The sequence below is a fragment of the Saccopteryx leptura genome, chromosome 5, assembly GCF_036850995.1.
Source record: "Saccopteryx leptura isolate mSacLep1 chromosome 5, mSacLep1_pri_phased_curated, whole genome shotgun sequence".
NCBI classification, from domain to species: domain Eukaryota; kingdom Metazoa; phylum Chordata; class Mammalia; order Chiroptera; family Emballonuridae; genus Saccopteryx; species Saccopteryx leptura.
Window position 1 is genome coordinate 71,959,215 of NC_089507.1, and position 13,354 is coordinate 71,972,568.

The 13,354-nt window shown below is 39.8% G+C and overlaps 1 protein-coding gene across 5 annotated transcripts in view; it reads right to left on the bottom strand.

Annotated features, from left to right (window-relative positions):
- The window catches only part of SNCA (synuclein alpha), a 141,096-nt gene extending 129,366 nt beyond the window's left edge, over nucleotides 1-11,730 (bottom strand). The window contains exons 1-2 of one of the 5 annotated variants that reach the window (XM_066384724.1): nucleotides 11,585-11,730; nucleotides 9,545-9,690 (exon numbers count right to left, since the gene is read on the bottom strand). In XM_066384724.1, the coding sequence (XP_066240821.1) occupies nucleotides 9,545-9,665 (121 nt within the window). In that variant the 5' untranslated portion in view covers nucleotides 9,666-9,690; nucleotides 11,585-11,730. Of the gene's footprint in view, nucleotides 1-9,544; nucleotides 9,691-10,156; nucleotides 10,233-10,774; nucleotides 10,961-10,992; nucleotides 11,108-11,135; nucleotides 11,222-11,584 lie in introns of those variants that run through there. The other 4 variants (XM_066384720.1, XM_066384723.1, XM_066384722.1 and 1 more) reach the window with 4 other exon arrangements.
- Nucleotides 11,731-13,354: the final 1,624 nt, after the last annotated feature.

Here is a 13,354-nt window from a genome sequence, read left to right on the forward strand (position 1 = left end):
GTGAATACTTGTAAATAAAACGATATTCTTTGCATATAACATTTGTAAAGGGATTTTCAGTTTAAGACAAATAAAATAATCAACAAATAATAAATTCATGTAAATGAAATTATGTAGATATTAAATATGTGCAATACAGGATAGCATTACAGGATAGCATTACGTGTGTGTGTGTGTGTGTGTGTGTGTGTGTGTGTGTATTTTTCAGGCAATGCTCACTCTGAAGAGTACCATGGAATTATAAAATGAGTGTATCAGCTAAGTTGAAGTTATGGAACATGATCTCAATAATGAATGATGAAAATTACAATTAATGAGTGGTAAAAATTGCCATTGTTCCATGACCTTAAACATTTTTTGTCAAAACATTAAAAACTCTCCTAGTCATTTATAAATATACAAGGGAATGGAAAGTTCGTAAAACCAATATATGCTTATCAAACAAATATTTACAAATAATTTCTTTGTAAAAAACTGAGTTAACAGTCCTCTTAATCTCATTGTATAACTTCCTAGGTGGAGCAAACATCTTTTCTAAGTCTTATAAAATTTGTAAATTTCTATCAGTTTTTAAAATGTTTTCCTTTGCACTTTTAATGTCATGATACCTCTCTGTTCTTATATATTTTATTTTTTTTAAATAAAGCTTTTTTATTTTTACATTTATTGATTTTACAGAGAGAGGAGAAAGAGGGGTGGGGGAGCAAGAAGCATCAACTCACAGTTCTCTCTCTTTAGCTATTCACTAACCACTTGTCATATGTGCCTTGACCAGGCAAATCCATGGCCACTAACCAGTGACATCAGCACTCTAGGTCGACTGCTTACCCACAGCACTACTGCAGGCCAGGCTCTGGCTGATCTTTAAAGTGAGGTGTTTTTGTGGCGCCCCTCCCTCTGGGGCATCTTCACATTACTCATTACAACCACTTTTATGTGTATGTTGATACTGTCACCTTCACTATGTTTCTTTGGCTGCACATCTAGAATCTCTTGAACTGTAGCTATTTCAATATTCCCACATTCTGCTATTTCATCCATAAATAAATTTATGTTTGAATCAAATCTCACTTCCAGCATTTTTCACTTTATTTCTTTGCTGCACTTTGATTATTTTGGGTCAATTTGCAAAAATTACACACTTTTATAAAATATCACATGGATTTTTCACTGGGAGCAGCAATGCAACCAGGGGCTTTGCTGTCTATATGAAGAACAGATGGCAGTGACCAGTCATCAACAAACTTTGAGAGAAGCAATGTGATTGGGTCATGTATCATAATGGGTTTCTTTCATTTATATAGTGATCTGTGGCTGAAGAGCCAAGAGTAGTCTGTACTTTATGCAATCATTCACACTTTAGGTGCTGTGGTAACAGAAATGTGAACTATGTTGTTAGAAGCTGCTGTTATTTAGTTAACTGTGGTGACTCAGTCGGTGCATCCTGGAAATATGTTAAAAACAGCCTGTATTTGAGAGAATATTTTTTATCACTACCCACCTGTTACCCCTTACAATCCATATTTTTTTAAAAAAATGACTAAATGATTAGAAGAAAGAAATGTTTAACAGCTGGTCTGTAGTCTTCTCGCTCTTCCTTAGTAGTACCTGAGAATTTGGCCTTTGACTAGATCATGGAATGTTTCCTGAATCAAAGATCAATGAGTCTTGATAAGATTGCTTTTTACCATTAAATTACCTGTTGTTTGCTGCCAATTACTTTGTTTTAAGTTTATTTATTTTAGTGAGGAGAGAGAGAGAAGGGGGGGAGTATCATCTCCCATATGTGCCTTGACCAGGCAATTGCAGGATTTTGAACTGGTGACCTCAGCATTCCAGGTCATGCTTTATCCACTGTGCCATCACAGGTCAGGCCTGCTGTCAACTATTTATTAGTTTCTAATTAATGACTAAACTTTAATTGATGAGTAACTATAATTAAAAAATATTGCTGCATGATCAAGAGGTGGTGTGGACAGGGATGCTGAGGACCCAGGTTCATTACCAGCTTGAGCTCTGGCTCATCCAGGCTCACCAACTTGAGCGCAGGTTTGCTGGCTTAAGCATGGGATCATAGATATGGCCCTATGGTCACTGGGTTGAGTCCAAAGGTCTCTGGCTTGAGCAAGGGGTCACTGGTTCAGCTGGAGCCACCCAGTCAAGGCACATATGAGAAAGCAATCAATGAACAACTAAAAGTGCCACAATTATGAGCTGATGCTTCTCATTTATCTCCCATCCTGTCTGTCTGCCCCCACCTCTGTCTCTCTCTCTAAGAAAAAAATACATACACACACACACCCTGCAAAATAGGTGTCAAGTAGCTATGTAATTAGAGAGATATAAAAACTGAAGGGACAGTCTGATCAGATGGTGGCATAATGTATTGAGCATCAGACAGGAATGCTGAGGAGCCAGGTTCGAAAAACCCCTCAGGGTCATGGGGTTGAGTGTGGGCTCATCTGGCTTGAGCACAGGCTCACCAACTTGAGCATAGGATCACCAGCTTGAGCGTGGGATCATAGACAATACCCCATAGTTGCTGGCTTGAGCCCAAGATCAGTGACTCGGCTGGAGCCCCCAATCAAGACACATATTAGAAAACAATCAGTGAACAGCTAAAGTGTCACAACTATGAGTTGATGTTTCTCATCTCTCTCTTCCTGTCTGTCCCTCTCTCTAAATAATAAATAAATAAATAGATAGATAGATAGATAGATAAATAAATAAATAAAATTTAAAAAGCTAAAGGGACACTAAAACTAATAGTTTCCCTAAAATACAGTGGCCTACATGATTCCCATTGTCTTCTTCATGACTTCACAAAACTGCAGAGTAAAAATGGTTGAAGTATTGCCTGGTAGTTACATGTCAACTATGCTGTTGTCCATATTCTATTGACTTTCTCAACTCAGTGCAGATGAAGCATATTGTGAGAGCTTGACATCAATCCATATTCACAGCACTACTGCTTAGTAAGCATGTGGCATTAGATGACCTTTTAAAGATTATTTTCTTCCTTTACTGTTACAATACTTGTCATTATATAAAGAGGACCATCTGATATTAAATTTGACTCTCAATTTATAATTTCTCAGCCATTTGATTGAGCATATCTTTGTCTATTAAATTAAAGAACATTGATTGAAAACTTCTGTATATCACTAAAGGAGAAAAATAATCATAAAAATAACACTGATTTTATGGTAGTTCTTCAATTAGTCAAAAGATAGTTTCCAAAGGTATAAAACTATAAGAAAAATGACCTTTCTCATGAGGTTTATAAAAACAATGTGCCAAACTTATTCAGCCACAGTGAAATTAGAAAGTTTCCTTTAGCTACTTCCAATTTTTAAGGTAGTTATTGAAAATAGGTTTTGTAATTAAGGATGAAAATATAAAATATGTTGACTAAATAATTATTATATGATAATAACCATGGCTCTTATATATAAAAGTATGATTTACAAAAATTTTCAACAAAATATTAGTGAATTAAGTCCATAATGCCTAAAAAGAAACACCATGATATAATGGAATTAATCCCAGATATACAAGGCTGGTTCAACATTTGAAAATCAAAGTAACCTATCACATCTATAAGCGTAAAAGACAAATCACATGATCATATCAATAGATGCAAAAAAAGTATGTGAAAAAAATTCAAAATTCATGATGAATATGAAAACATTTATGATAAAAAGTCCGAGTAAACTAAAAATAGACGGTAACTTCCTCAGCTTGATAAATATATTTTTAAAAGCTGACATTTAACACTGTATTTCATGATGAGAAACTAGCTTTCCTACTAAGACCAGGAACAAGGCAAGGTTATCCCTTCTCACCAATCCTTTTTACCATCATACTGGAAGTCCAAGCTAATGCAATAAGACAAGAAAATAAAATTTAAAATGTACAGATTGTATTAAAAATTTAATAAATAAATAGTTTTCTGGGTATAAAAAAACCTCCTAGAACTAATAATTGATTATTTAAAAAAGAAAGTCAATTACTTTCCTATATACTAGCAATGAACAAAAAATTTTGAAATTAAAAACACAATTCAATTTATATTAAACTAAAAAAAGTGAAATTTTTGGGTCTAAATTGGAAAAGCTCTGTATAAGCTCTGATGAACAAAATCAAAGAACTAAATAAATCTATAGAGCTATTCTGTGGCCATCAACAGGAAGACTCAACATTGTCAAGATGTCACGTCTTCCCAACTTGATCTATAGTTCAGTTCGGTCTCAATCAAAATCCCAACAAGTTATTTTGTGGATATTGACAGATTCTAAAGTTTATATGAAGAGGCAAAAGGCCCAGAAGAGCCAATACAACGTTGAAGTAGAAGAACAAACTTAGAGGATTGACATTATCTGACTTAAAGACTTATACTGCCCTGGCCGGTTGGCTCAGTGGTAGAGCGTCGGCCTGGCGTGCAGGAGTCCCGGGTTCAATTCCTGGCCAGGGCACACAGAAGAAGTGCCCATCTGCTTCTCCACCCCTCCCTCTCTCCTTCCTCTCTCTCTCTCTCTTCCCCTCCCGCAGCCTAAGCTTCATTGGAGCAAAGTTGGCCAGGGTGCTGAGGATGGCTCTATGGCCTCTGCCTTGGGTGCTAGAATGGCTCTGGTTGCAACAGAGCAATGCCCCAGATAGGCAGAGCATCGCCCCCTAGTGGGCATGCCAGGTGGATCCCAGTCGGGCGCATGCAGGAGTCTGTCTGACTGCCTCCCTGTTTCCAACTTCAGAAAAATACAAAAAAAAAAAAGACTTATACTTTAAAGTTAGAGTGTGGTATTGGGCAGAAGAATAAACAAATAGGTCAACAGAATAGAGAACCACAAAACTATAGTCAACTTATTTTTGACAAAGGAGCAAAGATTTTTTTATCGAAAAATTTTTTTTCAATAAATGGTGCTGGAACAAGTGGAAATCGATGTGCAAAAAAACCCCAGAACAAAATAAAAAGGAATCTAGACACAGACTTTACACCTTTCACACAAAAAAGGAAAGAAACCAACAATTCAAAAGATATAGCCCTAAGTATAAGATGCAAAACTATAAAAGTCCTAGAATATCACATAGGATAAAACCTCCATGACCTTGGGTATGGCAATGACTTTTTAGATACAACTCCAAAGTCACAATTGATGAAAGAATCTATTAACTGGACTTCATTAAAATGTTTACCTCAGAAGGACAATGTCAAAAAAATGAGAAAACAAACTACAGGCTATATAAAAATATTTGAGAAAGATACATCTGAAAAGGACACGCTATCCAAAATATGCAAAAAACTCTTAAAACTCAACAATAAAAACCAAAAAACCCAATTTAAAAAAATGAGAAAAAGACCTGGACACTTCATTAAAGAATATAACAGATGGCTAGTAAGTATCTAAAAAGATTCTCTATATCATATTTCATTAGTAAAATGCAAATTAAAAGAGCAATGAGCTACCAGTACACACTTACTAGACTGGCCAGAATCAACACTAACTGTTGGTGAGGATGTGAAGCAACAGGAATTCTACATTGCTAGTGGGAACATAAAATGAAACAGTCCCTTTGAAGGTGAGTTTGTAGGCTCATTACAAAACTAAGTATATTCTAACTATATGACCAGCAGTGATGCTCCTTGGTATTTAGCAAAAGGGACTAAAAATTTATGTCCACACAAAAACCTGCACATGGATGTTTATAGCAGCTTTATCTATAATTGCCCAAACTTGGAAGCCACCAAGATGTCTTTCAGTAGGAGAATTGTTAAACTGTGGTACATGCAGATAACAATATTATTCAGTGCTAGAAAGAAATGAACTGATAAGCCATGCAAAGACATGGAGGAAACTTAAATGCGTATTACTAAGCGAAACAAGCCATTTTAAACAGGCTATATACTATATGACTTTATATATATTGCATTTTAGAAAAGGCAAAACTGTGGAGACAATAAAAAGATTATTGGTTGCCAGGGGCTCAGGGGAGGGGATAAATAGAGCACAGAGGATTTTTAGGGCAATGAAACTACTCTGCATGATATTATAATAATGGATGCATGGTATTATATAATTGTTCAAACCTATATAATATACAACATCAAGAATGAACTCTAAATTATAGACTCTGGATGACAATGATGCGTTAATGTAGGTTCATTAATTGTAACACATGTACCACTCTGGTGAAAGATGTTGATAATGTGGGAGGTTATGCATCTGTGAGGGCAAGGGTTACATAGGAAACTTCTATATCTTTCTCTCAGTTTTGCTATGAACCTAACACTGTCTAAATAATAAAGCATTTAATTTTTTAAGTATGCTCTGTCACTTATAGCTTCTCTTTTATCAAGACATTCTCACAAAAATTCTGCAAGGTAATTGCATTTGTCTAAACTGTGTTTTTACAAATGAGGGAAGTGATGCTCAGGAATGTTAAGTAACTTCCCCAGTATCCCAAAGGTAATAAGTGGTGTGGCGCTGATTAAAATTTAGGTTTGTCTGATGTAAAGTCTATGTTTGGGCCCTGGCCAGTTGGCTCAGTGGTAGAGCATCGGCCTGGCATGTGGAGTCCTGGTTCGATTCCCAGTCAGGGCACACAGGAGAGGTGACCATCTGCTTCTCTATTCCTCCCCCTCTCTTTCTCTCTCGTAGCCATGGCTCAACTGGAGAAAGTTGGCCCCAGGCACTGAGGATGGCTCCATGGCCTCCCTTAGGCACTGAAATAGCTTAGTTGCTGAGCAACAGAGCAGCAGCCCCAGATGGGAAGAGCATCACCCTGTAGGGGGCTTGTCCCGTGGATTCTGGTGAGGGCACATGTGAGAGTCTGTCTCTCTGCCTCCCCGCCTCTAAGTAAAAAAAAAGATTTTATGTTCTTTCTCTTTTACCTGTAGTCAATAAACTCTAGTCTTTGAGCTATATTCACTCACCACCTGTTTTGGTAAGAATAAAATTTTATTGGAACACAAGCACACTAATCATTGTCTCTGGCTTCATTCACACTACGACAGCAAAGCTGAGCAGTTGAGACAGAGATATTATGCCCTAAAATATTTATCATCTAGCCCTTTACAGAAAATGTTTGCCAACAATTGCACTATACTATTGTGTCTTCTCTTGGTCACTTCTCATCCTGAATCCTGTGTTTGAATTCAACTTTTAATTACATGTCAAAACATAACTAATAAATAATTTATAGAACATACTATATGTTAAATACCATAATAGACGTTGAAGATAATTTTTTAAATATGACACATAAACAAATTATAATTTTATATAATAATCTCAGTGTGAATAACAGAATTAATCTATGAAAATAAAATTTTATTTGTTCAAACTCATAGTTAACAATGAAAACAAAAATGTTTTGCCGGCCTATGGTGGCCCAGAGGATAGAGCGATGACCTGGAACTCTGTGGTCGCCAGTTTGAAACCCTGGGCTTGCTTAGTCAAGGCACATTCGACAAGCAATCAATGAACAACTACAGTGAAACAACTATGAGTTGATAATTCTTGTTCCCCTCAACTCTCTCTCCTCTCTCTGTAAAATCAGTAAATAAAGTCTTAAAATAAACGAAAAAGTTTTCCAGATGAGAAAAACTTGTTTATTACCTAGAAAAGAACAAAATGTATTAGTTTATTTTGTTAGTTTTTAAATGTATTCATTTAATATTCAATAATTTATGGACTCACTAAAAACTAATCAAGTAAGTGAATATTATAAGTATAAAAAAGAAAATTTAAAGTTAGTAAGTTATAAAGTAACTGAAACCAAAGAATATTTATAAACATATAGTTGTACAACTTGGAAACTGAGGACAAATATAAAGATATTGATTATCTGCATGTTACTGATTCACTACTTCAAATTCCATCTAAAAAGATATAATTTCAGTTCACATGAAAGAACTTGAAATTAACTTATAACTTTTTTCTCTGATAACACTTTAATTCAATGATTTTCTGAAAATATGTTTTAAGATTGAAGAAACACCCTGGCCAAATAGCTCGGTTGGTAGAGCATCAACCCAAAATGCAGAGGATGCTGGTTCCATCCCTGGTCAGGGCACATACAGGAACAGATCGATGTTCCTCTCTTCCCCTCTTTCTCTCCCCCCTTCCTCTGTCTCTCTAAAATCAATAAAATAAACAAAAAATATTTTTAAAAGTTTTTAAAAAATTGATAAAGTAATTAAACTGAAGATTTGTATTAAGATAAATCAATATGTCTATGAACAGTGAAAAAAATAATATGAAAAGCATTCATAAATATTATTTTAAGAATAACTTTTCTCCAACGCATCTATGTTGGAGAGAGAGTGTAGCTTCCTTTCACCCCACAGACACAGGCATAGAACTAGTTCTACATCACTCAATATGTTCATACTCCACCTTTCTGATCATCCTGTGGCTACTGTCGCTCCAGGGGCCACCAGAGACTATGAGTTCAGAGGAGCAGAGGGGAAAGAGGAGAGGCAGAATGAGCAGGGCATGGGTGAGCACATATGTGTGTTTCTGTGCGTGTCCCTGTGGATGAATATATATGTATGTGTGTGTGTGTGTGTGTGTGTCTTCTCCAAAAAAATCTAAAATTTTTAAAATATCACCAAGCCTAACATAGTTTAAGATAAGAAAAAGAGTCAGGGTCTTTATGAATCTTTCTCTAAGGTAAGAATTTAGGGAAGGGTAGAAATGCTAAGTATTAATCTCATTATTTATTTTGTGTATCATTTAATAAATAAACAACATAAAGATCTCTAAGCTATTAGTAGTGGTCCTCAAGTACTTCCTTGAGCTCTTAGTCCCCAGTTTGCTAAGTGGTCACAAGGAATCACTTCACCCAAGACTTTTTCTCCTTCCCTTTTCAGGTCTCTTTTCATGAATCCCAGGGCCATATCAAAGTCTTATTTTTTAAAAAAGAATACTCCAAAATTAACACATATTAGTCATAACGACAAATAAAACCAAAGGTCCATGAATGATTTTGATTTTTAAAAATATTCTTGATTTTTTCCTGACCAAACAGCTTGGTTGTTGAGAGCATAATCTTAAGGAGAAGTTGCCATTTGGATTCCCCAGTTTGGGCACATACAGGAACAGCTCAGTGTTTCTCTCTCTCTCTCTCTCTCTCTCTCTCTCTCTCTCTCTCTCTCTCTCTCCCTCCCTCCCTCCCTCCCTCCCTTCCTCTCTTGCTAAAATCAATCAATCAATCACTTAAAATATTCCTATTTTTTAAAAGACTAATTTTTAACCATCCTCCAAAATAGTCACTTATGCACATAAATCTTTTTTTTAAAAAAGCAAAAAGAGTTCTAGGTATTCTTACAAAATTCAACAATATGGAAAAACAAGAGTGCACTCACATTTTACTATTAACTCAAATATACACATTCACCTACCCACACATAACCCTGACTCGGTCCATCCTTTGACAAGCGATGATGCAAAAATTAATGAAGGGAGAAATACCAGCACTTAGACCATCAACTATCCTAGCTCATTAGGCATAAATATCAACATGACATTCAGAGCTCACCTACCTACATAGAGAACACCCTCTTTTGTCTTTCCAGCCGCTTCTGTCACACTCTGCTTGGTTTTCTCAGCAGCAGCCACGACTCCCTCCTTGGCCTTTGAAAGTCCTTTCATGAATACATCCATGCCTAATGAGTTCCTTTACACCACACTGGAGAACATAAAATAAACTTTGAATGAGCATCCAATTTGTTGGGTAAAACAAAATAAAATGAAACTAGAAACACCCTGAAAAGATCAGTAGAACTCCCAAACGTGTGAGGCTATTATTACATGTACCCTTATTTCAAAGAAGCCTTTTTTTTTTTTTTTAGCTTTTGCGTTAAAAATTGAGCATACCCCATCCATCTTGGCTAGTACAAGTCTAACCGCCTAAACATGGAATAGGATGAATCATCTCAGCTGTTCTCACTAAATTTCCAAAGCGGAGTTATGAAAAGACGGGCCCCTCGTTTCAACTTCCCAGCGTTCAAACGGTGACAAATATAAATTAGAAGTACATTTAGAAGACAGGGAGGAAAAGGAAGCTGGAAGCATGGGGTCAGGAACACTCTGGAAATGAATCCCAGAAGAGGGCTAATAGGTTGATCAGGGAGAAGGGAAGGAGAACTACTCACCCTAGGTACGGCTGAACCTCAGGCCGACGGGAGCCCACTGTCACTAGCTCTCATCCACCCCCGCCCGCAGCTATCCACCCTGAGCTGGGCCGGCTCACACCCGCCGGCTGTCTGGAGACGCGCGCCCGCCACCCGAGGGGGCGTTTTCTGCGCGCGCGTGAATCCGCTCCCTACCCGCGCCCGCACCTGTTAACCCCTTACCACCGGTTGACTTGCCCTCTTTGCACTTCCATTTAATTATTTGCCCAAACCACCTTGTTTACTTTACGAAGAGAACCAAGAGGGAAGACTAGGGGATTTAAGGTAAGGGAAAATAGGATGCTCAGGCTCCGTCCAGCATCCTAGCGTTTCCCACAGGAAAGGCGTATCCGGGACAAGCCTGGCCTCTCAGCATTTGAGAGGAGACAAATGTCGAAAGCCGGAGGAAAGCCCGGCTAACTTCCTCTCCTCAAGCTCACCAAAGTGATGAGTACCCAACTCCGAGAGAGACTTGACACAGAGACACAGAGGGTCCTCTCGGCAGCACCGAACCCCTGCCGGGCGTCCACAGCGACTCTTCTCCCACCGGGTGTTTTCCAGGATTTACGAAGCTGCTCATTAAGATCCACAGGTGCTTACCTGGGTCCCTCCGCTCCTCAGATGTCCGATTGCCCCTTCCCTCTTAAAAATATTTAAACAATTCCCAAATATGATTTAAATGGAAAGAGGGAGGGTTAGGAGCTCACAAAAGGGCAAGGGCAGTGGCGGCACCAAGACAGGGGTGTCCCCAGAGTAGGCTGCCCGTTAGCACAACCCAGCGACGAGAAGCTGGAGGCGTGGGAGGCGAACCCACGAACCTGTCGTCGAATTGCCACTCCTTGTCGTCAGCACAAGAGGATCTCAGAGAAATAGACAGGGGGTCGGAGGAGGAGGCGGGGGGAAAGGCAAGGATGCTAAAGGCCAGGTTCGGTCCCAGGTCTGTTCTAAAACCAGAACACACCTCAGCCCGCGTCGCTGCTCTAGGTCGCTCGCCCCCTTTCTTGAGTCCCCTTCTCGTCGTCTCGATCTTCTTCCTCCTCCTCTTTTTTCCTCCTCCTCCTCCCCCGTCCACAGTCCCCGCGGCTGATTTGTCAGCGCCTTCCCCGCCCCTCGCCCCGCGCCAGCTGCTTTCCGCACCGCGTGCTCTTTACTCCTCTTCTAGGATGGGGCTGGGGGTTGGGGGTTGGAGGGAGGCTGTACCTCAACTACAGGCGCCCGCAAGTTCAGGGTCACGGGGACTCGTGCAACGATCCGGAGCGGGTGGGATTGGGCTGGCATCTTTTCCTCTTTCCCATCCCCCCACCTCCCCTGTCTCTGCCTTTCCTTCAGGTTCCTCACGGGAACCGATACGTCAGAGCCAACCGGGGGGCCTGGGGGGTCTGGGGATCAGCCACCAAAGACAGAGCCGACCTTTTGGGGAGCTGCTGAAGGAGGCAGGCGGCTGGGGAAAGTGGTCACATCGGCACCGCCAAGAGCACGTTTCCCTCGGATCGCTGAAATTTGATTAATGGTCGTAGAACAGCGTTAAGAGTGTTTTTGCTTAAATATCCGCCAGGTGTTTTGTTTGCTCGTAACCTTGCCTGAGCCCTGAAGGGTCCCGCGGGTGGAGAGGAGAGTAGTAAGGAAGAGTTACAGGTTGAGGACGCAGGAGGAGGCTCTTCACATCCTCTTTCCGCCCCACTATTACCATTTTCTTTTCCACCAATTAGGGACTGCCAGACGCAGGTTTTTCCCATCAGCTGAACAAGAAAACAAAATTCTCCAGTTGTCGAAACCAAGCTATCTTAAGGCTTTTCGTTCTCGAAATGGAATTGACTTTCCACACTCAAGCGCCGGGATGAAGGAGAGAAGTCCCTTGTGGTGTTCTACTCCTGAACCGTCACATCCAATTTACTCTCCGGCCCCTTTTGGAAATCAGATGCTACACACCTTACTTTTTTGGCTTCTAATTCGGGTTGTTCTCGGAGCCGACACCCACCCCATCCCCCACACAGACACGCAGGCACGCGCAGGTTTCAAAAACAATTATTGCATTGCTTAACACATTTTCACCTCTTCAGAGCTGGAGGGAAAACAACTGTTCCCGGATCAGACCAGAATGGAGAACCAAGCTCCTCCCCTCGAACAGAATTCCTTGCTTTCTCTGCCTGGGCGTATGATTTCAGCGCAGTAAGGGAAAACAAGTCTTTGCTGTGTTTTTAATTTGTATTTGTGTTTATGCAGGCGTGCGGGGTGGGGGTAGGGAGAGAATGCTTTTTCTGACTTTTGGGTAGGGAGAGAATGCTTTTTTTTTCTGACCCTTGCAGCACCTGGGTCTGAAATTTGAATGCTGTGCAATTTGAATTTACAAAACAAACGAACGTTTGAAACCAAAGAGGACACAAAATACGTAAAGGTATGCTCAAACAATTCCTTGTCATGCTTAAACAATTCCTTGTCGTATTGGCCTTCCCCCATTTTACAAATAGCGTTTTCAAGACACTCCTGTTTTGTTTCATTGGGGAGAGAGGAAGAAGGTTAAACAGGAGAGTTGGTTTACTGTCTGGCTTCAAGACCTTGAACAAGGTATGTCATCCTGTTCAGTTTTCTCTTGTAATGAAATGAACCTAGATGACCCCTCTCTTTTCAACTTTTTATTATGGAAAATGTTCAAACATACACAAAAGTAGAATAGATGTGTATGTCTTCCAACTTCCAGCATTTTTCAACTTAGGGCTAATCATGCTTCATCTTTATGCCACCCACTCCCCAACTTTTATCACCACTTCCTCTATTTTTTACTAAATTCGAAGAAGTACTTATATCTTTTTCATCTGTAAATATTTCAGCATGCATCCATAAAATATAACTAATAAAAATAACAATAATAAGGCCCTGGCTGGTTATTTCAGTTTCAGTGGTAGAGCATCCGCCCAGCATGTGGAAGTCCGGGGTTCAATTCCCAGTCAGGGCACACAGGAGAAGCGCCCATCTGCTTCTCCACCCTTCCCCTCTCTTATCTCTGTAACTTTCTCTTCCCCTCTGGCAGCCAAGACTCCATTGGAGCAAAGTTGGCCCCCGGGCACTGAGAAGGGCTCCATGGCCTTCACCTCAGGCGCTAGAATGGCTCCGGTTGCGGCCCCCTAGTGAGCTTGCCCTGGTCCAGTGCATGTGGAAGTCTATCTCTCTGCCTCCCTGCTT